We start from the raw sequence: 21,398 nt of genomic DNA, 5'->3' as shown, positions 1-21,398 counted from the left end.
GCCCTTGGTTGGTTTGCTGCATTGCTAAAAGTGATGAGATTAAACTCATTTCCTCCTAGGCCATACAAGCAAGAAGCAAGGCAAATCTTCATGATATCCTTATTTGTAGTTTATAGCAACTACATGAAAAGAGCTAGGGCCAGGGCTAGTACCCTCAGTATCCTACAGTTCTTTCTCATGGTCCTAGACACCTTAAGGGGGGAAAAAATTACACACACACACACACACACACACACACACATACATTTATCTATTTGGTACTGGGGATTAAACCCAGAGGTGCTTAACCATTGAGCCACATGCCCAGTCCTTTTATATATTTTATTAGAGACAAGATCTCACTAAGTTGTTAAATGCCTCACTAAGTTGCTGAGGCTGGCTTTGAACTTGCGGTCCTCCTGCCTCAGCCTCCTGAGCCACTGGGGTTTACAGGTGTAAACACCATCATGACTGGCTAAATACATTTATTTGGGGTGTGTGTGTATATGTATATGTGCATGTGTTTCTATTTGTTGTTACAACTAGGACCAGGCACCTTTTTTTTTTTTTTTTTTTTGCAGTATCTGGTCCTCACACATGCTAGGCAAGTGCTCTACCACTGAGCTTCATGTTCTAAGCATTTTTTTAAAAAACATGTAGGAAAACAAAGAGAATTTTTAAAATATATATTTTTACTTGTAGATGGGACACAATATCTTTCTTTCTTTCTTTATTTATTTGGTGCTAAAGATAGAACCCAGTGCCTCACATGTGCTAGGCAAGTGCTCTCCCACTGAGCCAAAACTCCAGCCCCAAATTAAGAGAAATTCTAAAAGGTCAATCAATGTGAGCTGGGAGGATATGTCATTATGTTAGATACTGTAATGCTGGGAAGAGCCCACTGAAATTCTGGAATGGAAATCATTTCAACTTGAGTACCTCACAATGTTTCCCTTTTCCTCCTACTTCACATCCAACTCCCTAGTAATGCCCAACTAGTTAGTACAGCATTGTGATTAATAGTAAATATTTTAGAGCAAAACTGCTCAAGTTTATATTCCACTCTTCCGTTAACTAGCTCTATAACCTTGGATAGGTCAAAGTAGTTTTCTTCACTAATTTTTTGAACTGTCAATGAGAATAAAAATAGACTCCACTTCATAGGGCTGCTATGAGGATAATAACTTAATATCTTAGAAGTTCTTAAGAGCAAAGCTAAAAAACAGTTATGTACAATAAAACGGAACTATTATTATATTACAACTTCTTTCCAGCCCAGGCGTCCTTCCCATATTCATGCTCTCTAGAAAGAAAACTGCTTTGCTCTTCCATACTCTAAGAAGAGATAAAGGATGAAGTACCATAGTCTCCATATATCTGGAAAGATAATCTTGACTAATCAGAGGTTTGGGTAGTTTCTACATAAGAATATTTAAAGCTCCCATGTAATTTTTGAAACTCACCTTTAATACTGAAGTATTAATTTAAAAAAAAGGTTTTTTTTCTGGCATATTTTGAATGTTCAGTTAATTTTTTCTTAGTTGTATTTATTTTTAAAGCTAAATCCTTCAATGAAGTTTATTTGAAATAGTTTTATCAATGTTTTCCCAAATTGCGGAATCATTATAATTATCTGAATTGGTAAAAAAATGACTTTAGCCCCATCTCATACTTACTTAAATAGAATCATCATGGGGAAAAGCAAAAAACTGAACCAGAATTTCACATTTCCACTGTTATGACTAGGGTATCTTCTGTGTGTACCTGGATAAATCTAGGGTTTACTCCACTGTTGAAGACTATTTCTAGATGGAAGACTATTTCTAGATCATGTATCTTACAAGTGCTATTTGTACAGCCTAGTATGTATTGAGAAAAACAGTACCAAAATAGTAAATTAACTATAGCACATAAGATGAAATATGTTCTAGAGATGGATGGTGTTGATGGCTGCATAACAAAGTGAATGTACTTAAGGTCACTAAATTATACACTTAAAATGGTTTAAATGGTAAATTTTATACTATGCAAAATCATAATTTTTTAAAATGAAGGAATAATAAGAGATCATCACAGAAAAAGGCAATGGTGGGAGGTTCTCAAATACAAAGAGGGTTAGACTTGGATAAAAGCAGGAGAATTAAAGCCAGGCATGGTGGCACTCACCTGTAATCCCAGCAACTCAGGAGCTGAGGCAGGAGGATCACAAGTTCAAGACCAGCCTGGGCAACTTAGTCAAGTACTGTCTCAAAAAATAAATAAAGGGGCTGGGACTGTAGCTCAGTGGCAGAGCGCTTGCCTAGCATGTATGAGGCACTGGGTTCAATCCTTAGCACCACATAAAAATAAAATAAAGGTATGCTGTCCATCTATAACCACACACACAAAATAAATAAATAAATAAACAGGGCTAGGGGTATAGCTCTCAGTGTCATAGAACATCTCTGGGTTCAATCAGAAAAAACAAAAAAGAAGAATTAATTTCACAGAGAAAGAGCACAGAGTATCTATAGAATAAGGTACTATGTTAGACAAATGAGGTATTCCTATCTAATTGTCCCGATTTCTCTTTGAATTAGGGAGCAAAATCCACAGCCAAGTGAATGAACATAATGGGAAGAAAAGGGAAACGGAGGGAGGAAAGAAAGTAAGAAAGATAATTTTAAAGACTGGTAAATCATATACTGGGAATGCTGTGTACATGCCTAAGATGTAAGCATGAATGGAAACTAAGACTAGTCAGTACGGTTTTGTATCTTTCTCTTACAGTGTTAGAGTAATTGAGAATATACATAGAATAGGTGGATGGTTTGGTTTAAGCAAGATTGTGGCTTTGCTAGGCAAGTATGATACAGAAAAAAAGAAAGTTAAGAATGTCTGCAAGGGACTGATTACAGTATTAGATCTTATAATTTTAAGTAGCATAAGGAAGAAAGTGAAGTTCTTTTTGAGGAAAAGGGTATAGACGTGATAGTGAAAATGTGATAGATCATTTGATTGGAATGTGAGACATCATATGGCTAGCATGGCTGTTCTAGCATAAGTGAGCTGGAATCATAGTGGGTGGTGGTAAAAAAAAAAAAAAACACAGGATTCTTGAAATTAATGTCTTAGAAGTGATGCAGTTACTGACTGTCCTAGTTGGTGGACAAATAATAAGAGATAAAATCTGTGGAAACTGAAAATCATGGTGCCATGGAAGTCAGATCATGAGATGCAAAGAAACTGCCTCTTTCTATAGAGATGATAAAGTTGAGTTCAGTATACACTGTTGAATAAATAATAAATGCATAAGAAAAATAAAATCAGCACATGAATTTTGGGGAAAAGTTATTTTGGAGGGAAATATTTTTGAGATGGGCTCTTGCTATGTTGCTCAGGTTGGTCTTGAACTCTTGAGCTCAAGTGGTCCTACTGTAGAGAGAAATTTTAACCTTAAATAAATTTAAAATGTGAAGGCTGCTGGTAAGAATCTTAAAGATGGCAGTAAACCCAAATGCCCATATACTAACCTACATATAAAAAAAAATTAAAGTAGATCATTAAAAAGTAGATCTATAATCCTAGCCATTCAAGACACTAAGGCAGGAGAATCACAAGTTTGAGACCAGCCCGGGGAACTTAGTGAGATCCTGTCTCAAAATAAAAAATAAGAAATTCAACTTTACATACCTTAAAGTTTGCTCTCCTGGTTCCTGCATCTTGGCTTTTTTCACCTGCAAAAACAAATATACAAACAAACTGATGCAGTGGTCTGTTTTTGAAATTACCTAGCTGCTCAAATAAAATTGGCTCTCAGTATCCTTAAGGGATTAGTTGCAGAACTCTTCATAGATACCAAAATCCACAGATGCTTAAGTCCCTCATTTAAAATGGTGCAGTATTTGTATATATCCTATGTATATCCTCCTACGTACTTTAAATCATGTCTAGATTACTTATAATACCTAATAAAATATAAATACTATGTAAATCACTGTTATATTGCTTAGGGCATACTGCTAAGGAAAAGTTTGTACATGTACAACCCAGATGCAATTTTTTCTCCAATATTTCCAATATGGGGTTGGCTGAATCTACAGATGTGAATCCCAGAGACACAGAGGGCCAATTATATATTAATTAATAATATTAGAGGATAACTGTTTCATTTTGTTTGGCTTAGATTTATTTATTAATCCTTGTTACTTTTTTGGGGGGTGGTGGTGGTGGTACTGGGTGTTGAACCCAGGGTCACTCTACCACTGAACTACATCCTCAGCCCTTTTTTTATTTCGAGATAGTGTTTCACTAAGTTGCAGAGGCTGGCCTCAACCTTGTGATTCTCCTGCCTCAATCTCCCAAGTAGCTGGGATTACAGGTGTACATCACCATGCTAGGCTTCAGCTATTCTCTTAAAAAAAAAAAAAAAATCTTTATTTGATTTATTTTTATGTGGTTCTGATGATCGAACCTAGTGCCTCACATATGCGAGGCAAGCACCACCACTGAGCCATGACCCCAGCCCTCAGCTACTCTTCAGACTCAAAGTGTTTACCAGGAGTTTTACTCAATGTAAGATGCTTACCAGAATAAAGTATTCAAATGCGGATAAAAACTAGTTGGTTTTACTTTGTAAAGACACATTATACTTAAATTATTACTAGATTACCAGTAATTAAAAATTTTTTTTCATACAATACTATCTTTTCTTCCATATTTCATTTTTTCTACTTCTCTGAGGTGAAGGCATTTCTATCAGTAATTTAAGAGTCCGCAAATGAAAGATCAATGACTAAAGCTAATGAATTTCCCTGTTTTCATATTATAAAGAGTCTAATTTTAGAGCTCTCTGGTAAGAAAAATTGTTTGTAATAGAAACATGCTTAGTATGGTTAGTCATTTAAATTATGAACATTTAAAAGTATTTGGAGGTAAAAAAAGAAGACAAAAACTCTACTAGTTAATTTTAAAAATATCTGGTGAAAACAGTTATTTAATATGATTAACATTTCAGATAAGGTAAATAATAAAGACAAGGCTCAAAATTTCTCATTATGAAGATATACAATTCCAAAGTAAAATAAAATTCACCATTTTTGTTTTGTTTTTTGCTTATGGCATGTTAACTTGTGTTATATTTAATACTGCCTTAATTTTCATAGTTGTCAAGAAAGAAAAAAGAAAAAAGGGAAGAAAAAACTTCATTTATTTATATGTGGTGCTGAGAATCGAACCCAGTGTCTCACACATACCAGGCAAGTGCGCTACCGCTGAGCCACAACCCCAGCCCAAAACTTCTGAATTCAAAAACCAATTATAGAGGCATTTTAAGTAGAAACCAAAACCAAAATCTTGAGGTAGATAAATCCTTACCAAGCATGGTCCAAAAGCAATAAAGAAGAAAACAGAAGTGATTACATAAAAATTTGAAACTTTTGTATGATAGTAAATAACATAAACCAACTAGGTGCTTTGAAGGATTCCAGGATGGCATGCAGGCTGTGACTGGAAAAAAAAAATCTAATTATTATAAATGTATAACCTAATCTCATTGGAAGGGATGGAAGAAAATGAGCTGATCTAAGTATGTATTAACTATAAACTGTCAAACTAAAGATGGGAAAAAATTCTACTTTCTAGATTATTTACCTGTCAAAATTTCACGAATTACAAAACATCAACTCTTGTTACAATATTCCATCCTTCCTACCTGAAAAGAATAGTATTTACATGAGGTCAGATAATAATGTGCTTTTCCAATAGGAAGATAAGTTTATTTTTAGTGTACCCAAAGATTCTTTTTACTATTAAAGGAAAGTATTTATTTATTTATTTATTTTAAATCTTTTTAAAAAAAAATTTTTTTAATTGTTGATTGACCTTTATTTATTTACTTATATGTGGTGCTGAGAATCAAACCCAGTGCCTCACACATGCTAAGCAAGCACTCTACCAACTGAGCCACACCCCCCGCCCCAAAGGAAAGTATTTATGAGTTGGTTGATTAAGTAACCAAAATAGTATATAGTCTCCATACAAAACAACAAACAAAATTTTTTTGTGTGTGGTGCTGGGGATTGAACCCAGGGCCTTGTGCATGCGAAGCTGGCACTCTACCAACTGAGCTATAATCCAAATCCTAAAACAAATAAATTGGAAAAAAAAAAAGAAAAAAGAAAATTAGAGCATTCAAGGAATCTGATTTATTATAGAATAAAAATTTAGCCAATCATCTTACCAAAAAAAAAAAAAAAAAAAAGTCTTGGAGCAAAACGAATTAAAAAAAAAAAAAAAAAAGTCATACACCACATCACAATGTTTCTGTAAAGGACAAACCCAGACTGAATATATAGCAGTGGTCTCATAAGATTATACAGAGCCAAAAAATTCCTATCACCTAATGACATTGTAGTGACTATAATGGTGTTTGTGGATGCTGGTACAAAGCCCTATAAAAGTATAACATGCCAATTATATACAATACTTTATACTGAATAATTACAAACAATTATTTTACTCGTTTACATATTTACTCTCATAGCAGCTCTTAGCCTTTCCCAAACTGGTGAATACCCTATGATAGATTCTCCAATGTTAAATATTTATAAAAGGAGTTCTGGTCATAGTCATCCTATATCATTCATTCAACACAGCATTTTCTACCAAGTCTTCCTGATAATGATAAAAAATATATATATATATATAGCCCTTGATCTTCAAGAATGTATAGTCTAGTTGAAAAGACAGATAAGAAAATAGGTCATAAAACAATGAGATTAAGGGTTCCTATAGAAATACAAGGTGCTATAGAACACACAGAAAGGGTACCAAAGTCTTTTTTATCAGGGCAGGTGGTCAGGGAATATAGGGACATAGTAAGGTAGAAAGCTGAAAAAACTTCTTGGAGGAAATGTTGTTTAAGACAGTAGTTTTAGGGGCTGGGTGAGGGCTAGGGTTGTGGCTCAGCAGTAGAGAGCTTGCCTTGCACATTTAAGGCACTGGGTTCGATCCTCAGCATCACATTAAATAAATAAATAAACACACAAAATAAATAAAGGTATTGTGTCTATCTACAACTTAAAAAAAAAGTATAGTAATTTTCAAGATTTTTTTTCTGACTCTGCATATGGACAATATATTCCCACTAGTTAACACTGCTAATAACATTGATTTTAATTCAATTGAGGACTTGAGGGAGATTTCAGCAGGAACTTACATCCAAAGTGGGAGGAAATACACTAATTCACATACAGGAAAGAACAAGTGTAAAAAAGGTTCACGGGAAAGAGAGAACATAAAATGCACTAAAAATTCACTATAACTGGGAGTAATGAGTCTGAGGGAAGGGATGGTAACATTAGGTAAAACCAGGTAAATAGACGCCTACTTGTGAAGGGCCTTATAAACCAGATTAAGGAGTTTAATGTTATTTTGAGAGTATCAAGGAGTCTTCAAGTATTAGCAAGACAACATGATCCATTCTGAATTTTAGAAAGATCATTCAGATAAAGAACAGATGGAAAATGAATAGGAGGGGAACAACCCTAAATGTAAGAAAATCTGAAGAGGCTCTTGCATTAATTTAGATGAGAGGTGGCCCAAATAATTCCCAGAGTGAAGATCACACCTGGACTGTGCTGGTTCTACTTGATTATCATAAATATATATTTTTTTTAGCTCTGTGCTAATTTCAGAAATCAGAAATAAAATTGTTTAAATCCATGAAGTGTATATATAAGCATACATGAAAACATATAATGTATCTATTCATGCATACGTCCACTTACCTAAGTGGAATCTGATAACAAATGAGGGAAAAAAAACCTTTCATCTATTTAATATTTTTTATCCCTATACAAACAGGACACAAAACTGGCATCCTTTAGTTACAACATGACAATAAAATAAAATGGATGATACCTACACCTACTTTCGGAGGAAGTGGCACTTCCACTAAGTAATGTTAACAGGCTCACACTTAGCTAATAATAATTAAAAAAAATAACTTGAGCTTAAATAATTTTGTTATCATAAGCAACCTTCTAAAAAAATGCAATAATCCTATTTATAGATGGGGGATACAATGATTGACAATTGTGCAGTCTCTGCTTGAAAAGTACAGTATATGGAGCAGTACTAGGCCAAGCACTATGGCACAGCCCATAGTCCCAGCTTCTCAGGAGACTGAAGCAGGAGGATCAAAAGTTTGAGGCAACGTAGTGAGACTCTATCTCAAAAATTTTTTAAAAGTGCTGGAGATATAGCTTAGTGGTAGAGCATCCCTGGGTTCAGTTCCCAGTGTCAGGAAAGAGGGAGGAAAAAAAAAAAAAAAACCTAAACAAAACTAAAAAAGCACTGCACCTAGTCCAAAAATATCTAGGGACTGGGGACATCACTATGGGAAAGTGCCTGCTTAGCATGTGCAAGGTCCTGGGTTCAATCCCCAGGATCACAAGAGGAAACAAACAAACAAACAAACAAGAATGACAAAAATCTTTATTCTGCAATTTACACTGTGAAAGTCCCTAAAGAAGTCATCTTATTACCCTTTGATACTTAAAAATATTATTTTTTCTATCTTTCTAGTGTCACACACACTTGATCCATTCATTCATATCCTAAAACTTGAAGCTATCAATTAATAGAAAATGATATACTTAGAAAATGATATGACAATTACCAGAAACTAAGTATCCACAAAGGTCTAATCAATAATCTGCTTTAGAATGTTGTCATTAATCAGCATTAAGCTAGCACTATTCTATAGCTTTCAACACCTAATTCCTCTCTGCTATTGCTTTTAAATAAAAAGCAAATCAAAACAAAACAGTGCAACATTTCTTTATTTTCAGTTTCAAGACCCTTTTTGGAGATAAATGCTGGTTTGGCAAATGTTTGTAAGTTTCAGGTCTATGGAATTAAAACTTCCATCATGAGCCTGGAGGGTTAAACTCATTAGGTGCTTGCTTATAAATATAAAACTAAAATAGTTTTTTAAAAAAATTCAATGGTCTGGGGTTGGTGTGGCTCAGTGGTAGAGTACTTGCCTAGCATGTGTGAGGGACTGGGCTCGATCCTCAGCACCGCATGTAAATAAATATACAAAATAAAGCTCCATCAACAACTAATAAAAATATTTTTTAACAATTCAGGTATATTATCCTTTACAGTTTATTCATTATTTTCCTTGACAGAGAAGACAAAAAGAAATGTGAGGTTGAGTTAGTCTTTGTTTCTTCACTGGTTGTTTCACCTCTTTCTTCTCTTTACTCTCCAAGCACCAAACACAGATTTAAAGGTCCTTTTGTTCTCAAGAGTGTTCTCCACGCTCCACTTCTTTTCTATGTTTTAGTTTAGATTATACTTTGGCTAAATAAAATCATGTAGTACTTATTTTGTCTATGGTAAGTATAACTAATTTCTCTTTTTTAAAAAGTTGAATACAAAAGGCATGAATGCTTTTTAAAAAATCCAAATTAAACAGATGTGTACAGAATAAATATGTGGATTTACTCTGCCCCACACACTGATATAATCAGTATCAAGTTTGGTATACAACCACCTAAAAATTTTTCCTATGTATATATGCCATTTTAAAACTTGAATTCAAGTAGCCACAAAGGGGCTTGTGGTAGCCACAAAAAAATTTTTTAATGCTTCCAATTTGCCAGGAATGGTCTTGTTTACATCTCTCATCCCAAAACCAAGTGTGGTTAGTGTCCCCCTTTTACTCTTCAAAAGAGTCTAAGTTTGGACAAGGGGACACTCACTACCACACTTGCGTTTTGGTTGATGAGAGATAGGTAAAAAAGACCATTTCTGGCACAAGCTGGAAGCATTAACCTTTTTTTTGCAGGAATGAGGTTGATCTCAATATAACGTGATTTCAGTTTTAAAATGGCAAAATATACATAGGAAATATTTTTAGGTGGAACATGCAAGCAGAAGAAAAACAAGTGAAAAGGAATAATTCAGTAGGAAGAGTAAAGACCAATGAAATTAAAAACCCCAATATATTTGTCTTCCCATAGCTCTTTTCTGTGTCCTGACTGACATTGTTGCTTCCCCCTATGGGCCGAGGGGCATGCTGTACATCTTGTTTCCAGGAAAACTATGTATAATACTGGACTTTTCTTTAAGTGCCACTGACCCTTTCATGCTGTCACATAATCACCTTTATATTAGACCTGTGTACCAATCAGTAAGAAAATGATGCACCATGGCAATAACCATTTACAGTCAGCAACAAATTTATTTTAAAGTACTTCAATTTCTTACCTTCCTCTGAATTAGTTGCTGCATATCATATTATAGAAGTTGAATAAAATGACAAGGAAATGAAGCAGGGTAGAAGAGATAACCTGTCAGAAGGTTAGCCTTATTCTCATTATCTTAAATAGGTATGGAGTAACTAACAATACCATTTCAACGGTATGTCAACACTCATAAGTACCTTGAAAATGAGTAATTTTTGTCTTACTATAGTAAACACCTAATGACACAGTTTTATTTTGTACATTTATTACTAAGCTATTTGTACCAATGGTGCGTATCCTACATACACAGCTGAGGATGTTTTTTTTAAATGGGATACCAGGTGATTTATTCTACATATATATTGTGCAATGTTTAAATCAGGCTAAACACTCTCCTCAAATATTTATAATTCCTTTGTGATGAAAACTTTCAAAATTCATACTTTGAGCTTTTTGAAATATGCAGCACATTAACATTATCAATAGTCACCCTGCTGTTCAAGAGCACAACAGAACTTCTTTTTCCTATCTAGCTACATAAATAACTTACAGCTCCTTGATCAGCCTTTCTCCATCATCCCCTCTCCACCCATGCCTATAATATCTCCAGCTGCTTCTAACCTACTCTTCATTTCAATGAGATCAACTTTTTTATAGTGCATATATCAGAGAGCTCACAAGGCACTTATCAGGATGATTTTTAATCTTACTGTTTCCCTGATTATTGACTGACAATAATTGACTGACAGGATAAGAAATCACATTTAAAATGTTTCAAAAGGTCTTTTTATTAGTTGCTTATGTCTTCAAAGTTCTTACTTACTTCAAACAAGAAGGCTAGAAGAATAATGGCAAAGTAATAATCATTATTCAATTCTTAACATAAATAAAAATATTAAAATATTTCATTATTTAGGTGGAAGTGAGTGTATGCCCTTTTGTGATGTAAAGAATACATCTAGATTTTGAGCAACTAATAAAAAAATTTTTTTAAAAAAATACATCTAGAACACACACACAAAAATACAATCTATTATCTGTTTTCAAAATTCATATTTTTGTAGGTTGGATCTTCATAAAGATAAGTAAATGAGACGCAGTAGCACACACCTGTAATCACTGTAGTAACTCAGGAGGTTGAGGCATGAGGATCACAAGTTTGAGGCCAGCCTCAGTAATTTGCAAAACCCTGTCTCAAAACTTTAAGAGAGATGGGGATATGGCTCAGTGGCAGAGCACCCCTGGGTTCAGTTCCCAGTGCCTGGGGGGGAAAAATGAGTAAATAGGCACTAGTCCGTATTCTCTTCTGCCTTTAAAATCAAAAACCCACTCAGGATAGCAAATCAAATCTGAACATAAAAGGAAAGACTCTTTAACATAAACTCATTTTGAAAGAAAAACATCCCTAGGCTGGGAGTCTAGCTTAGTGGTAGAGTGCTTGCTTATTAGCACATGTGAAACCCCTGTCTGGTTCCATCCCAGTACCACCAAACAAAAGAAAACAAACAGAAAAAAATCAGAACAAACAGCAACAACAGCAAAAACACATTTGCTTCATATTATTTACGTTAAAGGGTCAAAAAGCAAAAAGAAGCCATGACAAAGCAAAAAACCCATATTATTTGGAGACACTTAAATTTTTTAAAGAAGTTAAGAATTCAATCTAGTCTTTAGGTCTTATCTATCTTAAAAATTACCTAGTGATCAAATTATACTTTCCTCACTACTACTCTTTTAAAAAATTAAGTCAATTAGGGAAATTTAGATAAAAATAAAATTTTCTAATGGAAATAGTGATGTCTCACTGGTAAACAGACATCCTTTTCTATTTTTAAAAAACTGTAACAGTAACCAAAATATAATACAATATTCACTTTGTAATGCTAAATTTTCTGAATAATTTCTTAGCATTAATTAGCCAAATATGAGTTTAAAAACATATAATATTGTTTTCTTAGAGGGAAACTAAGAAGGAGTCTTTCCCTTATTTTCATTTTAAATTTGGAATCTATAACTGAGTAATATTTAAAATCTCTTAAAATTAGCTCCCCTCCTCTCCCTCTCCAGTGCTGGGGATTGAACTCGGGGCCTCATACATAATAGGTACGTACTCCACTACTGAGCCACATCCCGGTCCAGAATTAATTCTTCTACAATCAATTTTAAATTGTTAAAGGAAATACTTACTGGTTGCTCTGGTAGATCTTGTTCTTCTTCCATGAGGGCTAATAGTTCTTTACTATAATTATGTGACTGGATTTCAAGTCTCTTTTTCCACAGTCTTCACAATCTGCTTTAAAAAAGAGGGGAATTCAAAGCTTTATATACTCTTAAAATATTATCATTGAGGTCATCAGAGAATAATTTTTTTAATATTTGCTACCCCAAGCTTTCTACATTCGTTCCAATCTCAAAAATCTCAAACTTGCACGTGGCTTTTCAAACTGACACGCTGCACCAAGTCAAGAGAGGTGTACACAATGACTTTTATAATACCTTGGAAAAGCCGACACGTGGAACCACTTTCGCTGGTTACTATAGTGCCTAATGAATTAAACATTTTACAATGACAGCCATGTGCAGATAATAAAATAAAAATTTTTTTTAAGGATTAGAGTTACATTTAAAATGATAGAGACTGGCCTAGCAAGTCAGTATGTTATGATAACATCTAACCTGCTTTAATGTGGAACATTTACGTAACTGTTAACACAGACACACAAAATCACTGTAAATAGGGCAAACTGGAATATCAAATAAATTCACAACCAACTATTTGTCTATATGTAGTGAATTTAAAGAAAAACTTAATTCTTCCGGATATTAATAATGAAAATAAGTAAGGTGAAATCTTAAATATTTGAATTCAGGAAAAATAATCATGTAAAGCTAGGATCAAATTAAATTCTGAACTAATGAGCTCCCACTAAATATACTACTTAGTAAATTATTTAAGTAAAATCTTTATCTTTTCAGACTCTGCTCTTCCTGTTTTAATTTTCAAAACAAATAAAAGAAAAAAAAAATAGGATTCTAAGCCCTGCATTTAATGCCACCTTTCTATGCCCTACTGACAGGAGACAGAAATTTAAAAACTAAATATGTTATAAAAATGAAATACTCCATTTCTATTTAACTAAAATATGAATGGCTCACCTCCCAAACAGATGTGATTGCTTATGCTCTTAAAGTCACACCTGCTTTCATTTCTTCTACTAACCACTATATCCATAGAAAGTTGAAGTAAAAATAGAATCTGGTAGAAATAATGAAAATAGCTGGGTGCAGAGATGCACATCTGTAATTCCAGCTACTCAGGAGGCTGAGGAGAAGGGCTGCAAGTTCAAGGCTAGCCTGGACAACTTGGGAAGACCCTGTCTCAAAATAAAAATTACAAAGGGCTGAGTATATTGCTCAGTGGTAGAGTGCCCCTGGGTTCAATCCCCAGCGCTGAAAAAAGAAAAAGAAAAAAAAAAAGAATAGATTAAAATAACATGAAACAAAAAACTTCAATTGTGCCAGGACCACCATTCTATTACTCTATTTTGCTGCAATACACTTCATTTTACAGCCACAGTTCAGAACAGGAAAAAGAAAGAAAACATGTATAAAGGAAACAATTAGATGACACAGCATTACTCCCTGCCCTGGTCTAGAATGTCAAAAGAAAATTAAAAAAGTTTAGAGGTCAGAAGTACTCAATGCACTCACGTGTAGCTCAAACCCAGAGCCTCAAAAGCTAAGTTCTCCTACTACATGACGCAGATAGTACTGTAGAATTACAGGGCAAAACTATAGCCCACAGAAAGATCTTCCCTGCCTTGTTTTGCTCAATTCAGAAAAGCATAATCAATGTGACCATGAAATGGATTCACAATTATGAAAGATCAAATATTTTTGTTCTACCAGTTTATTTTATCTTAGTTTTAAATTGAAATGTCTTCGCCTACGGGATTATAGTACTATCCAAATGTACACTACATACATATATAATTTCAACCCCTACGAAAGTAAAACAGGGCCAAAGCATTAGGGAAATGTAATAAAGACTTTAACAATTCATTTGTTGAATTTTTGTGTGACCAATTCCTATCTACACAAACAGTGATTAAACTCTATGTTTTCCCCAATTAAGGGATATGAAAGTAAAACTGCAATCTCTAATTTCTACATTTTTTTTTAAAATAAGGAAGATGGGAGAAGGGTTATAAACCCCATCTCTGGGTTTATAAATAAGGTTCTCAATATGTGCCTTAATTTTGTTTTTAAGCACAAAAACTAATTTATTTTAAAAAGTCTGAGCAACATTAAAATACAACATGAGAATATGGGATTTGTAATTGGTCTAAAGGAGTTATGGGTTCTAAAAAGTAAGGAACAGTATCTAAATAGTGGGGAAATAAATGTTCAGACCATATAAAAACTAAATATTAAAATTTCAAATTTTGTTTTTTAGATGTAAAATAACACTGACTTTATAGAAGAGAGGAATATGTTATTTTTCTTGAGTACATGGTCTATGATAGATACTAAGACAATCTTCTTTATGGGAAACATTAGAAAGTATTCCTTTCCCCTCTCTTATTTATTTCTTTGAAAATAAGCACCGTTTGTTGTTTCCATCTTTAAAATTATCATTATTTTCTCAACTTTTTAATTTAGCACAATAGAAAAGGCATAATTTTTTTAAGAAAATAACTTAAAAATCGGGCTTGATGCCTTAAACTAACAACCAATGATTTTAATCCTTTTAAACACAAAAAAGCAGTCTAAAAAAAAGAATATGATTTATCACAGAATCTCCTGGGATTCTACTGGCCGCATATTTGATTAGTTTGCAAACATACATTTTGGTCCATTTTGTGTATAAAATGTATCACTGATGACGAATTATGTAATTATGTAATTCTATCATAACATCCATCTAAAGACTACTTTTCATCAATACAGTATTATCCTTCCTTTCAGTAATTTGTAATCTGAAACATAAGAACATACTAAATATAAGAACACAATTTTATTCTCATTCTTGATCAATGTGGTAAAACTTTTAAATTTTATTTTGTGGTTCTAGGAATCAAACCTAGTGCCTTCAGCCACATCCCCAGTCCTAAAACTTCTTCTAATATTAAGATTTTACATCAATTTTTTGCAAGTAACATGTGCTATGCAATCAAAAGTCACATTCACTAGCAATGAGATGAAATTGTTGTGTAATGTATACACAATGTTCCAGTAATTGATAATAAAAGTTTTAGTGTTCTCATTTCAATGTTAGTTCTATAGTTTGTTATTTATTTTACCATTAATGAAACCTGACATTATTCTACATTCAATGAGGTTTTCTCTTACAATATCAAATACTACAATGGTGATGATTTTTTAATATAATTAAAATGAATATAATCAAAACAGTCAAACAGTTAGTGAAATTACAAAACACACACAAAATTAATTTTTAGTTATGTACCTTTAGGGCATTTAAATTGTAAAGCTTTTCCACAACTTTTTAAATTTCAATTTTTACTACTGGTTTCTAAATACACTTGTTTTATCAACTTTTTTGGAGATTGACCTTGTCAGTATCTATATGGCTTCATAGACAGAAGTCAGGGAAAATATAAAATTGAAAATAGAAACAGTATTTCTTAAGACTTCACATTTTCCTACCTGCAAAGGTTGACAGTGAAAAGAACAAAAAATGGTTTGATTAAAAAAAAACAAGTCGTACAATTTTATATTGAGATGGGGTACATGTTGTTTGGGTTGGGCAATATGTTGTTGCCCTGGCTATCTGAAATTACTGGCTCAAGAGATCCTTGTGCTTCAGCTACTGGTGTAGCTGGGACTACAGGCATAAGCCACTAAGCCTAATTTCAAAATACAGTGCAATTTCACATGTTCAAAAATAAAAGAAGATCCTTTATAAAAGGATAAAATAAAAGCTACAGATTTTATGTTCACTCCTTAGAAGATAGAAGGAAATAAATCATAATGAATATTTAATTTTAAAAATCTAATAAGATTTCTACCTTAGAATATCTGTTTTGTACCAGCTTCAACACATAACTAGTAATTACAAATGGCCACAAGAACTCAAAAATTTAGGTTACTTGGATATGTTTTTATAACTCTCAGTAAGCTTACGAATGGAAAGTATGCATACATATGTGTGTGTTTGTGTGTGTGTGTGAGAGAGAAAGAGAGAGAGAAAATAGAATAAGGATCAGATTGTTTTTGGTGAAAATAAAATGTATATCATGCTTAATTACAACTTCAAAAGAATTGTCTAAATAGGTAAAAGTGTCTTAGAAGGGAAACTTGCATGCAACTATGAGTGCAGAGATGTTCAGAGGATAACGAAATATCTTTGATATAGTCTAACATGAAAAGCAGGCAGCCCACAAATTTATCATTGGCTACAATTGTATTTTAGAAGTTCATTTACTACTCTTCCAAAGTGATGTTTAGAATGCACCAAAGAAAATGCTACAGGGGTTTCCCTGGGGAAAATTAACAGCATCCCTCTCAAAAAAAAAAAAAAAAAAAAAAAATATATATATATATATATAGCAATAATAGTTATAAACAATAGTAGGTTGAAGAAGTATCAAAAAATGCAGTGTCATCACTTTAAAAAAAAAATTAGTTACATATGGACACAATTTCTTTTATTTATTTTCATGTGGTGCTGAGGATTGAACCCAGTGCCTCACACTTGCAAGAAAGTGCTTCACTACTGAGCTACAGCCCTAGCCCATCACTTTAGCTTTTAATTTGCATTTTAAAGTTTTTTTTGCTTTTTAAGATAGTAGGTCGGGGCTAGGGATGTGGCTCAAGTGGTAGCGCGCTTGCCTGGAATGCGTGCGGCCCAGGTTCGATCCTCAGCACCACATACAAAGATGTTGTGTCCACCAAGAACTAAAAAAATAAATATTAAGAAAAAATTCTCTCTCTCTTAAAAAAAAAAAAAAAAAAAGATAGTGGGTTTGCCTCAAAATCCTGGGCTCAAGCTGTTTTTCCTGCCTCAGTCTCCCAGGTAGCTAGAATCCTGCCACCACTGCACCTAAGCTATTTATTAATGTGAGTTACTTAGGGACTTAAAAGAAATCAGTATTAGTAAGTGACTACCATGACATCCTCAAATATACTTTGTGTACTCAATGGTGAAGCATTTGCTTAGCATGGAAGGGCCTGGGTTCAATCCCCAGTACAAGGAAAAACAAACCAACCTATTTCTATGGCTTTAAGATGGTCACTTCAAATATTTTTTTTTTTTTTAAAGAGAGAGAGAGAATTTCAATATTCATTTTTTAGTTTTCGGCGGACACAAGATCTTTGTTTGTATGTGGTGCTGAGGATCGAACCCGGGCCGCAGGCATGCCAAGCCAGCGCGGGCTACCGCTTGAGCCACATCCCCAGCCCTTCAAATATTGTTATTCAACAATTACTGATTTATTCTAAGGCATGTATTAATGAATTCATAAACAAGTATTCTGATACCCAAAGGTCCAAACCTAAAGCCAAAAGACAGCAAGCAAATAAATTCAAAATTCAATAAATGCAAAATAAATTATAATTTAAAAATTACTAGGAAGCCTTATAAGACAAAGGCAGAAAAGATGTCAGGAAAATGATTTCAACATGTAAGAAAATATTTCTGTAGTCACTTGTGGAACAGTGCTTATTACCAGGGTTAGTAGGATGATACTAGGTGGAAATTTGGATTTCATAATCTACAGAATATATACATTTTCAAATAAGAAGAAAGGTTTACTGTACCTACAGATTTCTTAATGCAAATTAAGATAAAAATAACAATAAACATTTTGGGAGAAAAAGAGAATAAAAGAGGTCAAAAGGAAGACTTCTGCTGCCCTACACCAGTCTTTAAAACCAATTATAGAAGGAAGGATAAGAAAATTAGCATTCACTGAACAAATACACCAAGTATTTTTACCTTCACTGTCACACCAAATTTATCTCCACAATTATGCTAAGACACAGGTGGTATGTTACACCTAGGGCATCTGTAAAAAAAATTTTTAAAAATCTGTCCCAGAAAAATATCAATAATGCTCAAGACTGAAGTGAAAATACTTAATAAAGAGACTAGAGAACAATGATAGTTGCACATTGTCAATGTACCTAATGCTACCAAATTTTATACTTAAAATGGTTAAAATATTTAGTTTTATCACAATTACACACAAAGAAAACCCAAAAGACATTAGAAAAGTCAAGTCCAGGATAAATTCTAGAAAGTACTTGAAATAGGAAATAAATGGAGAAAAACTGATATTTTAAAAATACTGTCAGAAAGACTCAATATCAATATGGAGAAAACATACTCACATCACATACTATGATTAATCCAATTATGTACAATGAATTCATGCCATGAAAAAAACAAGTAAAAGATTAAGAGAGAATAACAAATGCAAGCAATGTCTACAATAATTACCATAAACAAAGCTTAATATCTATAAGATAAACCAAAACAAGTCAACATTTGCTGGTTATCTATCAAACAATGAACACAGAAACCTATCAAAGGATACAAAAAGGTAGTTTAAATAACCTAAAAAAATCCACTCAGCACTTAAGAAACCTCACTACCAAGTGAAGAAATATGAAGTGTAGTATTTTTAAATTTTTTTTCAATCTTTTAAAGACATTTTTATTGAGGTATAATTTACACACAGCAAAATTCACTTTGGTATGTGTGGGAGGGGTAATGCTAAGAATTGAACATAGGGCTTTGTGCACACTGGGCACACACTCTGAGCCATATCCACAGCCCCCCAAATTCACCTTTTTTTAAATTTAAAAATATGTAATTTTTTTTAGTTATTGATAGACCTTCACTTATTTATATACAGTGCTGAAATTCAAACACATGTGTGAGGCAAACGCTCTACCACTGAGCCACAACCCCAGACTCCAAAATTCACTTTTAAAGAATATACCTCAATGAAGTTTGACAAATTAAAATATATTTTCATCCCCCCTAGCAAATTCCTTCAAGTTCCTTTGCAATCAGTTCCATTCTCCAGCCCTAGTTCCTAATCTGACTTTAGTTCCTGTAGATTTGCTTTGCCATATGTCTTTAAAATGGAAACATACAGTACATATGCAGCCTTTTGTGTCCGGACTCTTTCTTCTAAGCATAGTGCTTTTCAGATTTATTCATGTCATTCGATGGTTCAATAGGCCATTCTTTTTACTGTTGAGTAGAATTCCATTGTATGGATGTATCCTAGTTTGCTTTTTGTTTTGTGGTACTGGGGATTAACCCATTGTGTGTGTGTGTGTGTGTGTGTGTGTGTGTGTGTGATGGATGGGTATTCCACTGAGCTACATCCCCATCCCTTTTTATTTTTATTTTAAAACAGGGTCTCACTCTGTTGCCCATGCTTGCCTTGAACTTAAGATGCTCCTGCTTCAGCATCCCAAGTAGCAGGATTATAGGTGAGCACCACCATGCCAGGCCTCAATTTGTTTATTCATTTATGAGTTAAAGAACATTGGATTGATTATAAAAATTGTAGTATTTTTAAAATACTACTTTGTACCTATCAAACTACCAAAAATAAACCTAACAACAAAATCTAACGTTATAAGCTATAAGAAGATAAAACATAGACACAGCTATAAAAATCACTGGTATCTTCAGATTGTTCCCCAGATAAGAGTACAAAAGGTCATAAAAATCGTTATTGCTAATCTAAGTAATTATGTTTAGATATTTTCGCAAGAATTATACACAAGGGGGAAAAAAGCCAAATCTGTTTTTAAAAGTAATATAGCTGGTCATAATGGTACACACCTGTAGTCACAGCTACTCAGGAGGCTGAGGCAGAAGAATCACTTGAGCCCAGCTGTTTGAGGCCAACCTAGGTAACACAGCAAGATCCTTTCTCAAGCAAAACAAAACAGTGTAAGTTTGTTGTTCACCAAAGTGGAAAATTAAAAAACAACAAACATGTATTCAATGGTTTAATTATACTATAATTCAATTGAATATTTTATATTTAAAACTAACTTATTTCAATATAAGCTTATTTAGAAGGTGAAAACATAAGTTTTGACATTATTTTAATAATAGCTTACATATAACTTGATAAAAATCCAAAAGCACCTAAAATTGTATATTCAAATGTTTATGTAGAAAATTGTTTAAGGACATGTTAAAAATGCTTCTAACAAGAGTGTTCAAGACATTAAGCTAAAATTGAATATAAATTCTGAAATCTTATCTGAACTTTTTCCTCATGAAAAAATTTCAACTTTGAGGAATAACAACTTAAAGAGCAATGATGCTCCTGTATCCTCAAAAATCTTAAAAGAAACTCATGACAATAATACAGGCAGGAAGATTCATATGATTTTCTTCCTCTTATTTCTTTCATAAGAAATCAAGTTACTTAAACACTGTACACAAACCCAGGGTTGCTTCACTTTATGATTCTGAGCTAAAATATTGAACTTCCAAAAGTTAAAGAATTTGCTATTTGAAGAGAGCTCACATTTGATGTCACCATTCTAGACAAAATTTTCTCTTGCAAACATAAGAAAACACATAACATAACATGCTACAAGGAACTCATAGTATTGCAAGATTGTTGGTGGTCATCATTATTTTAGAGTTGAGGAAATTAAATCCAAGAGATGAAGACACTGGCTCAGAACCTGTTAAGCATCAGAATCAATGGCAGATCCTAAGATTCTGAGCTCCTTTGTCTGAAGCTCTTTCCCCACTTTATACAGAATTGAGCAAATGGCCCTCCTTTTTGAAAATTATATTCCTAATATTATTACAGTAGGCTGCTTATTCCTTTTCTTTCACTAAATCTCTATTCTGTGTTATATTTCTTTGATCTTAGGGTATAACAAATCTGTAAAGTTTTAAAATGTTTTAAATTTATAAACATGAAACTTCTTTTCCAATATGTAAGTTGGCTCTTGAAGGACCTCCTAAAAATCCAAAAATGAGATACTTTTTATATTATTTATAAATTCCCGAGGAGTCTAACAAAAAACAGTTTGATTTCTCTTTACAATCATAAATCCTTCATTTATTATGTACAGATTTTTATTTACTGCTAGTAAATTCATTTTAACTACAAATTATATGAAAATAAATTATTATACGATTTCTAGGCAAAAACAGGCATCATG

The 21,398-nt window shown here is 33.2% G+C and overlaps 1 protein-coding gene across 3 annotated transcripts in view; it reads right to left on the bottom strand.

Annotated features, from left to right (window-relative positions):
• Eya3 (EYA transcriptional coactivator and phosphatase 3) overlaps positions 1-21,398 on the bottom strand; it is a 102,515-nt gene that overhangs the window by 60,869 nt on the left and 20,248 nt on the right. For 2 of the 3 annotated variants that reach the window (XM_076860945.2, XM_076860947.2), the window contains exons 2-3: positions 12,405-12,507; positions 3,652-3,695 (exon numbers count right to left, since the gene is read on the bottom strand). In XM_076860945.2, the coding sequence (XP_076717060.1) occupies positions 3,652-3,695; positions 12,405-12,437 (77 nt within the window). In that variant the 5' untranslated portion in view covers positions 12,438-12,507. Of the gene's footprint in view, positions 1-3,651; positions 3,696-12,404; positions 12,511-21,398 lie in introns of all 3 variants that reach the window. The other variant, XM_076860946.2, reaches the window with a different exon arrangement.

Source organism: Callospermophilus lateralis, chromosome 7 (assembly GCF_048772815.1).
Source record: "Callospermophilus lateralis isolate mCalLat2 chromosome 7, mCalLat2.hap1, whole genome shotgun sequence".
NCBI classification, from domain to species: domain Eukaryota; kingdom Metazoa; phylum Chordata; class Mammalia; order Rodentia; family Sciuridae; genus Callospermophilus; species Callospermophilus lateralis.
Note: the sequence above shows the minus strand (reverse complement) of the source record. Positions and strands in the feature narration are given on the sequence as shown.